Below are 19,697 nucleotides of genomic sequence, written 5' to 3'. Positions count from 1 at the left end.
GTAAATCTGAATGTGATCAATTAAAAAATTACCGACCCCTATCCTTTTCAAACCACCCTCCTACCCAAATTCCTATATTATTGGAAAGTTGGCAAATGGCATGTATGCAAGAAATAAACTATAATTACATGATAATTACTAGTCCTACTCCTGATTCCTGTGTTCGCTGACTCGTTGATATGATACGATCAATACTTGAATGTACATTGTACCAATATCAGTTTTATATTATTTTAATGATCTACATCAAAATTCGCGATATAGGCCTATCGCTAGAAGCACAGTATTATATTTATATTATAACTAGCTGCTCCGCGCGGTTTCACCCCCGTGGCTCCACTCCTGTTGCCCATAGCGTGATGAAATATAGCCTATAACCTTCCTCGATAAATGGGCTATCTAACACCGAAAGAATTTTTCAAATCGGACCAGTAGTTCCCGAGATTAGTGCGTTCAAACAAACAAACAAACAAACTCTTCAGCTTTATAATATGATAATTATAATTACTAGTCCTACTCCTGATTCCTGTCTTCGCTGGCTCGTTGATATGATACGATCAATACTTGAATGTACATTGTACCAATAATCAATATCAGTTTTATATTATTTTAATGATCTACATCAAAATTCGCGATATAGGCCTATCGCTCGAAGCACAGTATTATATTTATATTATAATAGGTACTGCACAGTAGCAAGCAAGCACAGTATTATATTTGTATTATTATAATACTGTGTTCGGGGTTTGCTCATTTCCGTATTAATTAGGTAGGTAACCAACCATGGTATTTGTGCTTACCACGGTGTAAATTCTACCAATAATAAAATTATATAGGCACCTTTTATTAGTTGTGTATGAAAAGTTATCATATATGTATATTATGTTGTGGCCATATCGTAGATTTGTTCATTTCATGAAATGATTGATCATTTCACGAAATGGTCGCATTTCATGTCTATTCATTTCTTGAACCTTTTTTATTCTATTCTAGTTACACAAATTATGGAAATAAAGTTTTTTTTTACAATTTTTTTTCTAACTGTCCGTTTGATCTCAGCTCTGGAACGCTTGGACCGATTTTGACGGAACGTTACTGAAAGATGGCTGACGTAATAACTACATATATTATAATAACGAGTAAATTAAGCTACGTACTTTTTTGCTGTTACCACAGGAACACTAGGAATTAAACGAAAATCTCATTGACGCTCATGAAACAGCAGGACTTAGGTACTTAGTTTATTCATAAAATTAATCAAGTATGTATGTATTGTTTGAATTTAAATAGATCTTTCAATAACTCAGGCCCCGGAATCACAGACACAATAGAAAATCTATTGTGTCGTGGACCGATCGGGCCGTTCGGGGCTCAATGGGTTAAACATTGTTTCATATAATTCTGACCATCCATTGAAGGCATGATTAGGTGCCTACCTCGTTATTATCGACCAGTGAAAATTATGCGACAGTTTCTAAACTTAATGGTTAGGGAGCCAGGTGCAAATTTGGTTTATGGTTAACTATTTCCTCTCAAGAGATAATTCGTCAGACGCATGAGAGTATAGTATTATAAAGCCTCGTGAACGTCAGCTGGCGCTCGGTTGGGGGGGTGAGCGGTTGTAGCCTCCCACGCACATAGGAAAAAAAATACATTCATTCATTCATTTCCTCTCAGCTAAAAATTTGTCAAATTGTAGCTAACCCAATATCTCAACGAAAAAAAATAGTCAGCTGGTTACAACATGGTGTATTATACGTCAGCTGGTGTCTCGAACATGAAAGTTAAATTTAAAGAAAAATTTATTTTCCGTTATTTCCTCTCAAACAAAAATTTACCTGATGATAGCTTATATGTAACTGTGGATAAATATATATGTCAGCTGGCTGTATCATGGTGGAAAAACCGTCAGCTGATACGGGAGGCTACAACCGCTCTTCCCCCCAACCGAGCTCCAGCTGACGTTCACAAGGCTTCATAATACTATACTTTGATGCATTTTACTAATTACCGCTTGAGAGGAACTTGGTCATAAAATCTGCTGCTGGCTCCCGGACCATAATTAGAACAATAGGAATAGGAAATTAATACATTGAAATAAAACAGACTGTTACGTAATCTTACGACATCTTTATTTTCTCATAGATTATAGCTATTCAGCAAGACAATGGTTTAATAACGTATTTTAATTTCACAAATGTTTTCAATAAATACATGTTAAATTAACATTCTCCCTATATATATTACATTGTTTCGATTCTTTTAAAGAACTTGCATTATATGCAAAGTATTATTAGCCCAATGAATAGATCATTGTAATTCATACATTTCAATATTTTTATATCACAACTTAGCATAATAATACTTCACACGTCCTATAACATCCGCCCTGTTAATGGTTAAGTGGGACCCAGGATTATGAAGATTTTGTGCTAATACTAAAGCATCTACTGAAAAGCGATCACAGATACAAAACAACAAAATAAAAATCTCTGAACCAACGTAAAGAACGAAACATAAGACTAAAAATAAAATAAACTTTGTACGGAGTGGAATAGTTATTTACATCAACGCGATTGATAATAATTACATTAACGAGAAATGCTTATTGTCATTAGATTAGGGTAATACATTGAAAACTCTCCTATAAATTGTCGTAAGACATTCACGATACGTAATATTCCTTTATTCTGGAATAAATATAAAAATACCGATCATATACGAACGACATCCTTGCTAATTTGTCGCAGCAAACCGGCAGGAAAGCGCAAAGCCGTAAAAGGGGAATAGCTTTAACCCTCGCACCCATATAATATTATATAATTAATAAAACGTCCATCTTCTAAAACAACCACAGTATCTAATAAATAGGACAATATATCGAACTGTCAAGATTATTTTTTATCTATGTAAATTTCTAAAAATGACAACACAACTATCTGTCAAAATTATATTTTATCTGTATTCTTAGTTCTTACACTGTACTTCGATGTGCAGTGTCAACCTCGCACCTGGCGGAATTAAAAACTGTTCCCCCAAACGTGACTAATCTAGATAAGACACATTGAGGTATTATTATAGAGAGGACACCACTAACAAAATCTGTGTAACAAGCGCGGCGGCGCCGACCGGCTAGTGAGTCATACACTTTATAGATATTCTGCCTCTTTTACTTATTTTAAAACCAATCAATGTAACAAATAAATATTGTTTATCTTATTAAAAAAAATGTACAAAATTATCAATTAAAACCAAACAATGTAACAAAAAAAAAATGGTTTGAGACGATTGACTCTAACTCGTGTTAGAAATAGGGTAGTAGCGATGCCCTCTCCAGTACGTAGTACATAGTACCTCAATGATAAGACAGCACTTCGCTTCCCATTCATGGTTGAACGGCTATAGCATGAACAATTACTCTACAAGTGTACACGAGTATGTATTTACACATTATCTATGGTATCGTTATCAATGGCTCTCGGGCCGTTTACTGCTTTCCTCCGGTTTGACTTCACTCTTTGGTATTGGCTGTTCTCCTAACTTCTCGACCGCTTTCTTCATCTCCCGCCGCTTTTGCGCTTCCCGTATCAAGTCGAAGAGACTCTGTAAATGTAAATCGTACTTTTTTACTGTTGTATACACAGCTTTTCTATTATTTTTGAACACACAGCCGTAAAAAAGAATAGATAATAATATATGCATGCATAAAAAATTCTTTGTGGAAATTCACAGTCTTTTGTCCATCTCAATCTACCAATTATGTTATTAAAAAAAATGGATTTTACGGGGTGATACACAAAGTAAACACCTCCTTTCCCTATACATATACATAATAAATACTTGTACACTTGACTGCAACCATTTCACGAAATGATCAATCATTTCATGAAATGAGCAAATCTACGATATGGCCACGACATATCTACAATCATACTATGGACCTATACATACTATTATTGCACCCACCTTTCCCTCCGATTCACTGGACTTATCCTGTTCCTTAGCAGCGCTGGCCGCTTTGTCCAAAGCCTTCTGTATTTTGCTCTCAACCTCCAATATCTCCTCCTTATCTAACAACTCGATAAGTTCCGCCATTTGCTTTTCAGATAGATTCACGTTCTCATTGCCTATTATCTCGAGCATCTGAAATTTTTGTTAAATAAATTGTTTAGTTAGAATTTTGTTCTGGTTAGAACAAACAAAGAAGAACAGAGTGCGATACTAGATGTCAGTTTAAGCCATTGTTGAACCCAACTGGCTGGCTTAAACAGACATCACATAAAATAATACTTAATAATTATTTTAGGGAATATTTTTAGTGGCATCCAAACCAATAACAAATAAATTAACAAACAAACAGATTCTAGTCAGAGTATATGTTTAGAGCCATCTATTAATATATCATGACAAATATAATATTAATATTTCATAACAAAACAAACAGAAAGCATTGGAGCTAAATAAAGGATACAAATTACAACTAAATACATATAATATTTTTCAATAGCTAGGTATAAACAGTTGTAGATTATATATTATATCAACATATTAATTAATTGATTTAAAACGTCGTAAATTATTGCAGCATGCATTCTTTTCTTTTACAATGATTACTATAGTAATCAGTTCCGTATTAAATCGCGAATATATCTAAATATACAATATAATGTATGATAAGGATACATTATATAAATATATTGTCACGTGAGTCATGCAGTTTGCGTGACCTTGCCGTGATCGAATACACACAAATTTGTTTACCGTGTAGACGGCGCGTCGCGATAACACGCTCGATGCGATTATTATTATCTGTCCATAATATATCTTTGGCCTACATAAGTTTGGTGTAGTGTATTTAAATTTCCTGCAAACTTTTTCTTTATAGTAGTCTCTAAATATAGACTAATTTTTATTAAATTAGTTATAAAATTATTACAACATAAGTTGTAGAGGTGATTACTGAAGTATGTAATCTATTTAAACATGATTTCAATGTGCATGATAACTTAATAAATTTCCAATTTATATGTAAACTATGTATTATTTATTAACATTGAATATATTAATATAATCATAAAAATTTGCTAACATAGATACTGATAGTGACATTATATTATAGTTAAGCAAATGCAATCACAACAAAATCAAGTTAATTAAAAAGTAGTTATCTTCATGATATTTCCAATCAATACCAATAATTATTTCATCATTTTTCGGCGTTAATCACCTGATACTATGATCATTGCATAAGAAAATTTTAAAAATTATTTTTCTATATCATAACAATAAAAAATTACTCGGCAAAAATCATCTGATAAATTTCTAAACATTATTTTCCATCACCACATTTCTATCTACCTATAGATAACTGAAGCACATTTCTGTCAAAAAAAGATTTGATATCAAGATCCTTATTATGATAATATAAAGTTAAAGACATATAAATAATCAATCCCAAAGATTTGCAATTTCCAGAAAAATACCCAACTATGTATTACAATTCTGTTTATCTTTAATACAGGTTAGAGATTGTCTAATCTAAAAATGAACGCCCCTCCACTAAACTTAATTGTTTCAATGTGTGAGGACAAATAATTATTGAACCACTTTATATGTGTGCGCGCGTCGATTCTACTGCAAACTTTGACACTCGCGCACTGATTTGTCAACTAATCGGGCGATCAGTTCAGGTGCCTAGCATTGTATGGCGGGGAGAGTGCGCTATGTACGGAATGACACGTCCGTTCTGTCGTGCATCGCGTCATTTATGCACTAGTTGGCCAACTGGTCCTGTCGTTCGGGCATGGACGGGACTGGAGGACTGAACGACCAATGAGGCAGACCAATTTGTGTGTATTGCGTCTATACACGTACTTTGAATGTGAGCGTAAACACAGTGGAGGGGCGTTCATTTTTAGATTAGACAATCTCTACCTACTCGGTAACCTAGCAAAGATGCCAGTCTCGAACCGTTGATTGATATATACCTATCATTATACAGTTACCACCTAATGTATTTAGCTCTAAGGTTAGGTTAAGTTTGATTGAATAAACGAATTTGAATTTGAATTTGTTTCTTTATGAAAAAAAATCGATATTAAAACCGAGCCAGTATTACCTTCAAAACGTCATCAATCTTCAATTGCCCGTCAAAATCATCGTCCAATCTTCCTAGTACATCTTGAATCAACTTTAGTTTAGCCTCATCGGGCACTTTCTGTAAACTCTTTATGGAATGCATCAGTTCGTCAATCTGAATCAACTGTTCCTTTGCCTTTTGCGGCTCGGTTTTCGTTTGTTCGAGCGTTGTTTTGAGCGTTTTCTCTTTGTCCTCTAGTTCAACTAATGCAGCATCCAATTTGCTGATCATGTTGTTCACTGCACGGTATAATCTGAAATGTTTAATTTTCAATTTAAATCTTTTTTCGTACTCATAAATAATACTATGTTAAAAAATAAAAGTTATCGGTTTAATACCTATGTCATGATTATGATATAAATTTTAATATTTTTATAATTCCATAGTTTTCTTTAAATTAAAATTTAAATAAAGCTCAATTTTAATACATGTTTTCTTATTTACTATAATAAACTTATTATTCACATAATATATTATTTAATACATTGTTTAAAAAAGTGGGTATTCACAAAAAAAAATGGTTGTTAATTTGATTATTTAAAGTGTTAAGGGACTTATATAGACATATTATATTTGGGCAGTATTATATTTTGTTTCATCATAGCATTGACAATTTGTTTACCATGGTGAGTCATAATACAACCAAATAAGAATAGATTATCTTTATTATCAAATAGGAAATCTTGTTATGGTTGGAAAATTTTTCATTTCTGTTTTGTATTATACTGATTGGATCAAATTATTTTTCTTAGAATAAGTCAAAATGAAAGTGAAAAATATTTTTATATTTCTCATTATATTTATCAGGGATAAAAAATCTTATGCAATAAATATGAAATCCATACTAATATTATAAATGCAAAAGTAACTCTGTCTGTCTGTCTGTTACTCAATCACGCCTAAACTACTGAATCAATTTGCATGAAATTTGGTATGGAGATATTTTGATACCCGAGAAAGGACATAGGCTACATTTTATTGCGAAATATGTACCACGGGCGAAGCCGGGGCGGACTACTAGTATGAGTATAATATAGATCTCACCTTCTAGCACCCTTAGTTAGTTTAATATCCGCATGTTTCGTCTTAACAATCTCATTCATTTCCTTGACATCTTCACTGTAGTCAGACAGTTCCCCTTTGAGTTCTTGAATACTTTCCTTTTCCAGTAGCAATGATTTCTTTTGTTCAGCTGTAAATTTAAAAATACAAGTTTACATTTTGAATATAACTTTCGTAAGAAAGATCTCAGTATAAGTTCATTAATTATTATCTAAATGAAATTTTATGAGAATAAATTGTTTTTCATGTTTTCCTGTTTCTTTAGTCTTTTGTCACAAAAACAAATGTTACTGACCTCATTTCTAAGAACAAACATGTGCGACACTAGTTATGAAAACAATTCATTAACATTTGTACTGCCTTGACCGCTAGTAAAATGTGGATAATTGCCAAGTTACCTAATTTCTCTAAAGCGTCTTCAATAACCTCAATGTCTTTTGTTGATAGGCCTTCGTCGTCTTTTGGTTTGGGAGCGTCAACTGCGATAACTGGTGCAGGATCAACTAACACTGAACCAATATCTTCGAGAATGGGCGCTTTGTCTTTGAGCTCCTCCTTTTGGCGTTTCTTAGCCTCCAACATTTGTTTCTCTCTTTCTGCTTCTTGCATCTCTTTATTCTCTTCCTTAATTTTCAGTTCTTCTAACTTAATAACTTCCATTTTAGCCTGTAAACATGATGAGAATTGTTTTCATACTTATGCAATCAGATAATCTTATTAGTATGCACATATACAATTAATGGGAAACTGTGATTTTGTTATCAATTATCTATTCAGTACATCAAAAGAAACATAAAATTTAGAACATAAATTATATGAAACATAAATCAAGAGTTATTTAAAAAGTACAAATATTCTATCTGAAAAGTGACAAAGTTATATTTACCTTGAAATCAACTTTACCCTCCTTCTCTCCAATGGCAGCTTTAGTTTGCATGGCAACTTGTTCTGGTAGAGCCGAAATGGTTGCTTTCAACTTGTATGTTGTTGGCACATGCTCTGGCACCATCAGAGCTCTAGAGAGCAACAGTAGAGATGGAGGTACCTTCTCGTTCAAAGACAAGTCCAACCAATTCCTCAATTCCTTCCTTAACCTCTCCTCGGAAACACCATAGGCACGCATACCTCTCGCCCGACAAGCTTGTTGTAGCTCGCTGAAATTTAAACTGTCGACACCCTCCTTGGCAATCATTTTGTCATCTGCCGCCAATGACCGCAACTTCATCTTAAGATTAAACCTTAACATGGCACCAGTGCCAATCGTGGATACATTAAGTACTTTACAGAGAGCTACTAAATGTGGCCGCCCCAGTGAATCTAGTGTTATTTCATCTTCAAACAGCTTGGAGAACTTCATAATTTCTTCACTGGTCGCCACATCACCAGACGTCCTTACTTTATTAAAGAATGTAGAGAATTCCTTAGCCAACTCAGAATGTCTGTTGCTCGCTTGGGGAGCCATCTGATCGAGGGTTTCTTGGAAGAACTTTGCCATTTCAAGTTTAACTTTCAGATGTTGCTTTAACTTGGCCTCTTTCTGACTGCTGCTCTCGAATGTAGATGGTAACATATTGGGGAACAGTTTAATGAATAGTGGAAGTGCAAATTCTAAGAATGGGACTGCAATGAAAACAATAAAAGGTACCATTCTGAACACATCTCCAATTGTAGTGACTAACAATCTATGTTCCCTCCTTGTTAATGATTTTCCTCTTAAGATTTTAAAGATCAATGATGCAGAGATACGTACTTCAATAAATAATAACCTAAAACCATGATAATAATGCCTTAACTCATCCATAATCCTCTCTTTTATGCTCTTCTTCTGTTCTTGCTTCTTAGGAAGCTTTTCTTTTTCTTCTATTTCCTTCTTTATTGTCACAACTGTCGCTTCAACTTTTGAAGAGGGCTTTAGTGGTTCTTTTTCAAAATAATAATTACTTGTAGACAAATGTCGCAAATAAAATGGTGAAAATATTGTCGAATTCAGAGGCTTCTGAGTAATATCATGCTGCAATCTTAGTGGTTGGGTTGTGTAATATGACAATGACCTTGAGAGAGTAATATATGGAATATTTTGATATTGTTTCGTTTCCCATAATAATGCTGAAATATACGATTTAAAATTAGATAATTGTAATTTATGTCTTTACTTTATCGTAACAAGGGTGGCTAGTATAATATTATTTCTCTTTTCGTCAGTAACTATATGCTCCCAACGTGTTATTGTTTTTGTATTTAACAATTGAAGAAATGAAATGTATTTAATTAAATCATGTGTACTTTTTAAATACGTATAATTTTATAAATAATGTATTTTAGAAGCAACCAAGTTATAATATGTAAATCGGTAATCGAGGACGGTAACCAAAATCTATGTTTAATAGCATAAAATCAATACATGATTAAATGACACAATTTTCTAAGAAGAAGGAGCTATAAATATAATTATATTGTATTATTTAGTATACTTTAAAAAACCACACCATAAACATTGATGAAGTCATGGTGTAATCAATCAAACCCTACAAAAGGTTAGAAGAACAGGATTTATTTATTTACAAATATTATCATTATAATAATATAACTTACTAGATTTTTTAACACATCGACAGTGGTTCAGGATAATTCTGTTCATTTTTGCTGTTTATGTTTACTTATTTATTAATAAGAAAAATATGAAAATTGAAAACAAATTCAACCTTTAGTACACCATGACAATCTAGAAGTTATACAGACTAAAAATAATTTAACTCATAATAGTTTCAGCTATCAAAATATAATGGTGGCAGTACACATGGGCCCAACGTGTTGGGCCAATGGGTTGGGCCAACGTGTAGAGAGCTACTTGGCGGTATGTTGGCTTCATTAGCCTAGTTGGCGCCAATATTGGCAGGCCAACCGAATATTGTCGGTTTTTTGTGCACACATCAAAGGATCTTGGCGCGCTCCGCAAACAGCGTTCACACGTTGGCGCCGATGGACATGGTGGACAAGCAATGAGGTTTTACAATTCGTAGAATTGTATCCACATGAAGGAATAATTTGGAATCCACGGCATGAACTACTTACACAAAAATAAAAACCATATGACTCAATAAATTAGATGTTTTATTTTCTATTTATTATATTATTCTAGATGTTTTTCTTATCTCACTTTCATACAATGAGATAAAAAAATGAATATATTTATAAAATGAGTAAAATAGTATTAATAAGTTACTTGTTCTTAAAAATTAAATAACAATATAGGTACAATGAGCATAATTTTGATCAAATTGTGCTTTATTACATAAATAATATTATCATTTAATATAATAATATTATAATCTTTAAAGTTTCGTTTTATAGGTAGTTAATATTAAATTAAATGTAAAATGTACACATTTTAAACATTTGAAAAAATCTAAACATAATAATGTTTTATTTATACAGAAATAAAAAAAGGACAATAGAGATTGGAAAATGGTATCATCGTAGACGGCAGAGTACACTCATTATTATTGGTGCACATGTACGTAATAATTAAACGCACTGTATAAATAAATTGCCGCGGCTGCAAGAACTTCTACGGACTACGTCCATCTTTGAAGCGCCAATGCAGAATGATCAGTACGCCAATGTGTGAACAGGAACCTTGATATCCTTCATTTTTTCCCAACACGTTGGCCCAACGCCTTGGCCCCATGTGTACTGCCGCTATAACAGATAATAACCAATGCAAATTTAGCACCCCAAGGCATGAGTTGTAATAAAAGTTTCACTTTAAAAATTATAAAAAAACTAAAGGGGACCTAATAAAAAAAATGTAGGACCTTAAAAGATCTAACGGGGACTTATCGAGTAAGGTCGTTTTCGACTCAAAATTCCATTGATGGGGTGCATTTTTATTTAAATAATACATGATAATACCACAGACTAATAATAATATACTACGTATACAAATAATACTGTCAAATACTTTTTAATAGAATTAATTTGTGCAATTTATAAGATAAAATTACAAATACAGGAATAATAAAATTTGTATTATCATATTATAATCTTTTCTCAAAAGGCACGATGCCGATTGCCGGCCACAGATGCCGTTTAAAAAAAAACTATTCTAACCTACAACAATAATAATTATTAACTCAGAGGAATATTATTAATGATATAAATTTAAAAATTTTAATTCCGTTCCTATGATCATACATTAGACAATGAATATTTTATATAAATACCTACCTAATATTAAAAACTTAGCATGCGTTGCTATAAGGTCAAACAGTAAGTTTTCATTTCCATGTAATGTACCAAGAACAATAGGGTTAGAACTTAGAACTCTCAGCTGTTAACGCTACTCTACAGATTTTTTGATAGTAAAAAATAAATAAAATTTTAGCATTACAAATAAACACAATGAGTTCATGCAATAATAGTCCCAAAAGTGAAGCGAAACGAATAGTATGGGTCGATTTGGAAATGACTGGATTGGATGTTGACAAAGATCATATCTTGGAAATTGCATGCCTCGTAAGTGATGCTGATCTCAACGTGGTCGCTACTGGTCCTAACATAGCCATAAACCAACCGGATGAAATATTAAACAGTATGGGTGAATGGTGCACTGCACACCATGGTGAGGTAGGTACTTAGAACTTAATATTTTTTTAATATGAAACTAATTTTCTATTTAAAACATTTACCTAACTACTTATTGACTTTTTTATTAATTAAACATAAAGTTTTAATATTAATCTGAAAGTAACAGAGCTTGTTTGAACTTTTCTTTGAACTAATAAACAACATTTTTTTATTAAGTTCCATGTTCAATGAAATGTTATTTCTTTGTTGAAATAGGTTATTCTAACCTAATAGGTTTTCCTGAACCATTTGATTGTATTAAATATTTATAATTCATTTCCTATATATTCTACAAACCCTTAACTTGATATTATAAACACGAAAGTAATTCTGTCTGTCTGTCTCTTGTCACCTCAACCACTGAACTGATTTGGGTGAAATCTTAAACATTCAGCAATAGCGTGAGACCTAAGAAAGGACATAGGATAAGATGTATATGGGAACCATGAGGGTTTCCACGGGTAAGGTAGTCCTACTACTATAATAAAGGCGAAAGTTTGTAAGTATGAATGTATGGATGTTTGTTACTTAGTCCGGGATACATCGCCCATTTTTGCAAGTGATTACTATCAAGCTAATTTTTCGTGAGTAGCTTTATTTTGATGAGATGCCCAATAATTTCATGTACGAAACTCTCGATTGTGGTAGCTTACAGAGGTAACAAGAATAAAAATTTTTGATTTGACGGTTCTCAAATATTTATTACGCAATTTGTAGGACAATATTGCTGTTGAATTATATAAGTATTAAATAAGTGAAAATAAAAAAATCAGCTGGTTAGTAATCATTTATGATGACTTCGTTATCAATACACATTGGAAAGGGGGACTCTTTTATCAAACCATAGATTTTGTAGGACAAATATTTTTTCGAATAATTTAGATAATTATCTTGAGATTGAACAAAAAAAAACATTCAGTTAGTAATTAATATTTGAGAACCATCAAATCAAAATATTTTATCCTTGTTTCCTCTGGTAGCTACCACAATCGAGAGTTTTGTACATGAAATTATTGGGCATCTCATCAAAATAAAGCTACTCACGAAAAATTAGCTTGATAGTAATCACTTGCAAAAATGGGCGATGTATCCCGGACTAACTCTTTCACCGTTTCACGTAAAAACTACTGAATGGATTTGAATGAAACTTTACCACAATATAGCTTTAACATCAGAATAACACATAGGATAGGTTTTATCCCGGATATCCCACGAGAACGGGAACTATGCGGGTTTTCTTTGAAAAACGCGGGCGAAGCCGCGGGCGGAAATCTAGTTTGTCATAAACCTGCATACAACATATACATTTCAAATATTTTTCTTTCAGAGTGGACTAACAAAGGCGTGCCGTGAATCTACAATAAGTTTAATTGAAGCTGAAAATCAAGTATTAAAATTTCTTAAGACACATGTACCAGAAAAGAAATGTCCCTTAGGAGGTAATAGTGTATATATGGACAGATTATTTATAAGAAAATATATGCCAAGGGTAAATGATTACTTACATTATAGAATAATTGATGTTAGTTCATTCAAAGAAATAATAATGAGATGGTTTCCAAAGGAATATTCAAATATACCTAAAAAGAAATTTGCACACCGAGGCATGGATGATATCTTAGATAGTTTAGCTGAATTAAAATATTATAAGGATAATGTTTTTAAGAATCAATGTTGATGATAATTGTCAAGCATTTTTGTTGAATGCTGTAGTAAATTTTGTTCTTGGCATAATTTTAAATTGAGTGCAAAAAACTTATTTTTAAGACATCAGAATAATTATGTGTTGCAGTCATATTGAGTCAATTATGTATGTATAAACTGATTTTTACATGTAAAAATATGTAATAGATTTTCAGTATTGTTATCATTTGTATACGTAGTATATTATTATTAGTCTGTGTTATCATGTTAGGTTGTTATCTGTTTTTATTTACTTCAGAACAAATGCATATAAATATACTTCTGAAAAATGTTTGTGTTATTTTCTTCAAGCCCCCTTTTTCATTATTGAAAAAAATTCAGTGTATTTTTTTCATTTTTACATTTTCATTCTTTATTATTGCGCCATCTGTTAGAAAACCATAAAACTAATGTAGATTCTATAACGTTATTAAATATATTATTGCGCCATCTGTTAGAAGACCATAAAACTAATGTAAATTCTATAATGGCTATTAAATATATATTATAGCGCCATCTAGTTGTTTTAGCGATAAATAATAGTTGAAACTATTCGATACTAGATGGCGTGATTCATTTTACTCAATAATTAAACCCTGTATGGAATCTAAAACTTTTATGAATTAAAATAATTAGGGTTTAACTGTAATTTGATTCACAAGGTTTGATAAAATTTGTTCGATTAGTAACGGAACTAGTAAAACTGCAGCAAATGTATTTCAACTCTTGCTCGTATGTTCAAAATTAGCATCTAGAAGACTAGATTGATTCCCGCCTAAAGCTTTCTAGTCTTTCTAATCAAGTCAGATTATGTAGTCTATTTCAACTCATTGATATTTATTGTTTTGTTGATGACTTTTAATTGTATCACCACTCACCAGTGAAAATTAGTATGTTTTGTAAGATATGCATATAACTTTTTCATAACACTACTAGATACTTATGCGATTTAATTAGTTTACTACGGTTTTCATACTTTACAGTTTTTAAATTAAAGTATGCTATATTATATTTTCATTTAAAAAAGAGTTTACGCAAATCATAATGCAAATGGTTCATGGCTTTGCTTCAACAAAGTAGTTAACTAGATATTCTTCCAATAAAAAAAAATATACTATTATCACAGACTAATAATAATATACTGCTATTATCTATCAGCTATCTTAATTAATATTATAAAGCTGAAGAGTTTGTATGTTTGTTTGAATGGGCTAATCTCAGGAACTACGGCGCAGGCGCAGCTAGTAATATAATTATATCCAGTACTTACCTACGCTAAACTATAGTGCCGTACGAAAAGAAGTACACTTTCCGAAAATATATTTTAATTATATAAGATAGAATAGGATCGTCACCTTTAGTAAAAAAAATCGTAAAGAGGAAAATTCTAGTGTTGATGTGAAAATCGCCTGTTTCCTTGTCGGTATATTTCCCTCTTTGTCATCTAGGAACTAGGTAGCTATAGGTAGTAGGACTGTTAGGTAAGGTATCTATTTACTTATTCGTGAATTCGTCTACTATTGATCATGTTCACCCAGGGAAATGTGAAAATATTTTCTGTACTATCTAATTAATAGATTATTTATGTATTTCGCCGTTTAAACATATTTCAAGATCATAATTACTCAATCGGTCCATCAATTCTTTAGTTTTTGCAAGAAAAATGGAACGAAACTCATCGCTCATAAGTAGGTACCTACATACAAAATAAGTTGCAGATGTGTTGGTAACTTTTAATAGGATTAATTTATTTATTTTATAAGAATGTTACTGTTACATACTGAACGGACCTTTGCATACTGCATTAATCCTCTTCTACGAGGAATCTCTAAAGCCATTATGACGCAATTGGTACCTAAAGACACGCTTAATTTTCAACAGGGTAAATACGTTTTGGTTCATATCTATCGAAGTTTATGCGATTTTCACATGTAATAGGTAATACGTGCGGTTTTCAAATGAAATAAAAAGTGATGTCATTGATAAGACGATTCAGGCGCCTTCGATTGAAATTTACCTTATAGACTATAGAGGATAAATGTTACCTATACATACATGCTACTTAAGTATGTATTTATTTTAGTTCAATTATAAAATGCTGTATATTTTCAAGTAAGAATTCGAAGGTGAATAAAAAACTGTATTCATTTATTTAACTACCTTTAATCACAATACTATTTTAGGAATTTGTCTAATCATACATCTTATCTGTGTTAACTAACAATTAATATAACAATAATACAATTATATATATAAGTAATGTAATTCCCTTTCACTTATTACATTTATAGTGAATTATTGGCAACAATCAGAAGAGGCACTAGTTTTACAATTATAAAAATAAAGTTAGATACTAAATAAAACATTCCAAAAAGTATTTATGATACATACAAATAAATCGAATAGAAAAGAAGTACAATATGAAAAAATATCTCACTTAGTTTTTGGCTACGTACAATATATTCTATACATATATAAAACATTTAGGGTCAATGTACCACTAGCTGACCAAGCGCCAATACATGACCGAAATTCAAATATACGCGCCAATTAAGAAAATACGGCAGCCCCAGATGATAGTTTATTGTTTTTTCTATAAAGCAACATCATCTATAAAATAAAAACAAACCTTGCTGCCATTGGTCAGAAATATTGACATTTTTTCAACACGAAGATGTAATTAAGTAGGTGCCCCGTAAGTAATCACATTTTTTACTAAGAGTTTTTTATCGGGAGTTGATTGGGAAATCTTAATTTATCTTGAATGCAATCGATTACTCTTTATATGTCTTGTTATAGGCATAATGTTGAACCATTCTGTTATAGACTTTCGGCTTCATTTTTGGCATGAACAGTTTTTCATGATTTTTAGCGGCCTGGTTATCTTTTGGAGCAACGAAAACAATTTTTCGCCTATTGTTGACCAGTATGGTCAGCTCTTGGTTCTTTATATTTTGCTAAGAAAGACTTGCTTTGGTTTGTGCTTATACCTACCTAATTTAACAAACCATATAACTTTATGTTGCATATTTCCAAAAGCTGACCACCGTAAGATTTTTATACCGAACTTAGTTGGTCAGGTTTCGGGGCCGAGAATATTATTAACCTTGAGTTGTCCACTTGATTTCCGTGACCAAGTGGTTTGATTTCATCAACCTATCTTTATTTATTAAATAATATATTTATTTATTAAACAAAACTAATGTTCGAAGAAGGACATTTTGTCCATTTTGAAAATGGTCAACTTTTAGAGTAATGATGGTCAGATATTGGTGATCAGTGGTCAAGTAATGGTGTTTTTAGCAGAAATAACTTTCAGAGTAGTTTTCATAAAACCTTTGAAGGTTATCAAATTGATATTAAGAACAATAGTTACAGTGAGTATTCAATTATCTGTGTCCCAAAAATAACATTGAACGTAAAACAAATAACCCGTTTTTTATATATAGCTAAAGATAAAACCGCTTAAATGGTCAACTAGTGGTACATCCACCCTATAACTTAAAAAATAAACATAACTTTTAGGTGTTGCTTGCCCTTAGTTACAACCTAGATATTACGAAATCTAAAAGGTCTCACGAAAGCTTATTCAGGCTAAAATATACCAAAATAATCGATTGTTGTAGATATTTCAGTACATATCACAGACAGAACATAATCATGCCAAAATAGAACTATATCGAACTTTTTAATTAACATAAATATAGATATGCATTCTACAATTCTTTATTATTGCTAGAAAATAATAGATGAAAAAAGCAGTTTTCATATAGGTACTAGGCGTATGTATACTGTGTACATATTAGGTATGTATTAATGTAGGTATATAGGTAGTATTTACAGCTATTACTTATTACTTATTAGTATACCATAATAAAATATATTGTAATCTTGAGCACGGTTCCCGTGTCCCCACTGATAAAATAACGTAGCGATTCGAAAAATAATATCTACATTCTGTAAAATAAACTATGTAAAATAAACTAACTAAGTAGGTATGTAATGGAAAAAAAAGGGATTGTATAAATATTTTTGTTGTTATATCCAAAGATTTTCATTTTAGCTATGTTATCTCCGTTAGGTACATATTTCACAAAACAACGGAAACAAAAGTGAAAAAACCACACGAAGGTGTTTCTTGATTGAGTTTCGTACCTATATTTTTCATGTTTATAACTTTCCAAAGAGTCCGCGTGAAATACAAAACAATAACTGGTTAATATTCGCTACAATACGTACATAAGTAATATCTTGTTAACAATTTGATTTTTATTATTAAAGAATTAATTTATTAATCCATAACCACTCATTTTTCTATGTAATAAATTGTTTCTATTATTTTTAAACTATGCTCTATATTATTTAATTTATTACGATTTTCTTTGACTATTTTAATAAGGTACGTGTGTCGCGCTCAAATTTACATTTTTTGTAAGTATACTATTGAAATCCGATATGAACTATCATTATACAATTGATTACACAATTCAAAGGAGATAATATCACAACACAGGTCAATATAATATATGTATGTATTTTCTATCAATTACTGTTTAAAACCGTACATAATACATACGTTTGGCAAATAGATACAATTTAATCGAAAAATATAATTTATACATAGATACATAAAGAAGTAGGATATAAAAGTTTAAGAATTTTTATAATTATAGTAGAGTACAGCAATATTTTAGATTAGATCTTGCGTATGTCTAGCTATCGTTTGAGTCGGAGCACCGGAGGCTCAATTCCCGTACCCCTCCTCATTAATTCCTTTTTACTCTTCACAAAATTCCTTTTTCCAGACCAAGATTTTATTAAGGCCTATTTATTTATCAATGTGCTCGTATTTCCTAAACAATGCATAAAATTACTATGAAAAGGTTTACAACTACAAACATTTTTATATTTATACATTTTAATATATTTTAACTATGTTTTACACCTATTTGATATATGAATACAATTAAGGTTCTTTTTTATCTACATTCTATATCTAATTAAACATTTTTTTATAATAAATATAATTTTTAGATCTATAAATCTGCTTTTATAAAGATTACCTACTCTTTTAATACATTTTTAATATGTATGTATTGCAGTCCCAAAAATTATGAAAGAGATCCTATACAATGCATTTTAATTTAATAATGTTAATAAACATCTAAACATACTTGAAATTTTATTTTGAAAAAGAAAACCGCGAATTGCGGTTTATAGGTTAACGATTTTATAATCAGCTGATATCTATCACATGGGATGATTATTCGCGTACAAAAACAAATTCGTTGTAGTGGTTCCAACGATTTTCCTCTGAATCGACACCTGGCTTGAGTTCAGCGGCTCCACCGGCGGTGCCGCTGCCACAGCTCGCCGTCAACTTGAACCCTTGCTCTTGAAGCATGTCGAACGCCTGCTCTATAAAGGAATGCTTCAGGAAGAAACGCGACGTGTACCTGTCTGCCAATCCATGGTCAGGATCCCGGGATTCGTTCAATGTCTCTCCGAATACGTCCCGACACAGCGTTACTTTACCACATACCAAAATACGAGACAGCTTCCTGAACTTGACATCGGCGAGCCCGTCTCGGCCGAAGGCGAAGCTGCCGCGATATCCCACTGTGATGCAGCCGCGTTCCCGGTTCGGGGGCCGTGGGTCGGCGTCTCTGACAGCATTCTCCAGGCCGGCCAGGCGGTAGTGCTTCGCTTCCCGCGCGAGCCGCTTGTGTTCGCGGAAACATTCAGGCAGCACGAGGCCGCCGTCGCGGAGGTAGTCTAGCACGTATCGGAAGAGAACACCGTCGCGATCGAAGAAAATGCGGCCGCGGGCGTCGCGAGGATGGTCGGGATCTTGCAACGCGGCCGCCGGCAGCGAGTCCGGCTCGCGCAACAGCGTTTCACGTGTAGTGGCATAGTGCACGCCGCCTACGTTGAGCTCGAGCACTTCGGGCGGCACGTCCGCCATGGTCGGAGGCTGGGAACGCAATGCCGCGGCTGCGCGCCCCTTCTGACCCACTTACCGCCGCCCGCCCGCGCCCATCAATAACGCACGCCCGGGTTACTGACTTGGACGTAATTATTTCCTACCCATTCGTTCCAAACTCGTGAAAACCTTCAAGGTCGAAGTCTATTGTTAGTTAACAGATGCTTTAATATTCTCGATACTTTGGGAAGTTAGTAGTTAGCG

The 19,697-nt window shown here is 32.6% G+C and overlaps 3 protein-coding genes across 5 annotated transcripts; 1 reads left to right on the top strand and 2 right to left on the bottom strand.

The window, feature by feature from the left end:
* Window positions 1–2,110: 2,110 nt before the first annotated feature.
* Window positions 2,111–9,930, bottom strand: Letm1 (Leucine zipper and EF-hand containing transmembrane protein 1). The gene is made up of 7 exons (XM_090109329.1): window positions 9,794–9,930; window positions 8,088–9,307; window positions 7,600–7,867; window positions 7,184–7,331; window positions 6,119–6,392; window positions 3,967–4,143; window positions 2,111–3,603 (listed from the first exon to the last, which is right to left on the bottom strand). Exons 1-7 carry the CDS (start codon window positions 9,837–9,839, stop codon window positions 3,469–3,471), a joined length of 2,268 nt encoding a protein of 755 aa, XP_089965455.1. The 5' UTR covers window positions 9,840–9,930; the 3' UTR covers window positions 2,111–3,468.
* Window positions 9,931–11,344: 1,414 nt separating this feature from the next.
* Window positions 11,345–13,692, top strand: LOC149902734 (oligoribonuclease, mitochondrial). Of its 3 annotated transcripts, none has more exons than XM_090109469.1 (3): window positions 11,345–11,470; window positions 11,586–11,827; window positions 13,155–13,692. In XM_090109469.1, the coding sequence occupies exons 1-3, from the start codon at window positions 11,404–11,406 to the stop codon at window positions 13,503–13,505; spliced, it is 660 nt and encodes a 219-aa protein (XP_089965595.1). In that variant the 5' UTR covers window positions 11,345–11,403; the 3' UTR covers window positions 13,506–13,692. The 3 variants fall into 3 exon arrangements, with proteins under 3 accessions (XP_089965595.1, XP_089965597.1, XP_089965596.1); XM_090109471.1 differs by having other exon boundaries at window positions 11,586–11,822; window positions 13,155–13,287; XM_090109470.1 differs by having other exon boundaries at window positions 11,348–11,470; window positions 11,552–11,827.
* A 3,955-nt stretch (window positions 13,693–17,647) lies between these two features.
* Window positions 17,648–19,481, bottom strand: Ktl (BTB/POZ domain-containing protein Ktl). Its single transcript, XM_090109551.1, has one exon. It carries the CDS (start codon window positions 19,473–19,475, stop codon window positions 18,774–18,776), a length of 702 nt encoding a protein of 233 aa, XP_089965677.1. The 5' UTR covers window positions 19,476–19,481; the 3' UTR covers window positions 17,648–18,773.
* Window positions 19,482–19,697: the final 216 nt, after the last annotated feature.

Source organism: Colias eurytheme, chromosome 14 (assembly GCF_061535395.1).
Source record: "Colias eurytheme isolate Ceu_HAF_F1 chromosome 14, ilColEury1 Martin Lab GWU primary, whole genome shotgun sequence".
In the NCBI taxonomy this organism is placed as follows: domain Eukaryota; kingdom Metazoa; phylum Arthropoda; class Insecta; order Lepidoptera; family Pieridae; genus Colias; species Colias eurytheme.
This window is presented reverse-complemented; position numbering and strand designations above follow the sequence as displayed.

Bases quoted from the DNA above. Each gene is read 5' to 3' on its own strand.
- Letm1 (XM_090109329.1), bottom strand. From the start codon at position 9,839: ATGAACAGAATTATCCTGAACCACTGTCGATGTGTTAAAAAATCTA. The intron at 9,308-9,793 runs GTAAGTTATATT...CGTATATTTCAG, and splicing joins TCGATGTGTTAAAAAATCTA to CATTATTATGGGAAACGAAA. The intron at 7,332-7,599 runs GTAACTTGGCAA...TTAAATTTACAG, and splicing joins AGACGCTTTAGAGAAATTAG to CTGAACAAAAGAAATCATTG.
- LOC149902734 (XM_090109469.1), top strand. From the start codon at position 11,404: ATGAATATTTTATATAAATACCTACCTAATATTAAAAACTTAGCATGC. The intron at 11,471-11,585 runs GTAAGTTTTCAT...ATAAAATTTTAG, and splicing joins CGTTGCTATAAGGTCAAACA to CATTACAAATAAACACAATG. The intron at 11,828-13,154 runs GTAGGTACTTAG...TTTTTCTTTCAG, and splicing joins GCACTGCACACCATGGTGAG to AGTGGACTAACAAAGGCGTG.
- Ktl (XM_090109551.1), bottom strand. From the start codon at position 19,475: ATGGCGGACGTGCCGCCCGAAGTGCTCGAGCTCAACGTAGGCGGCGTG.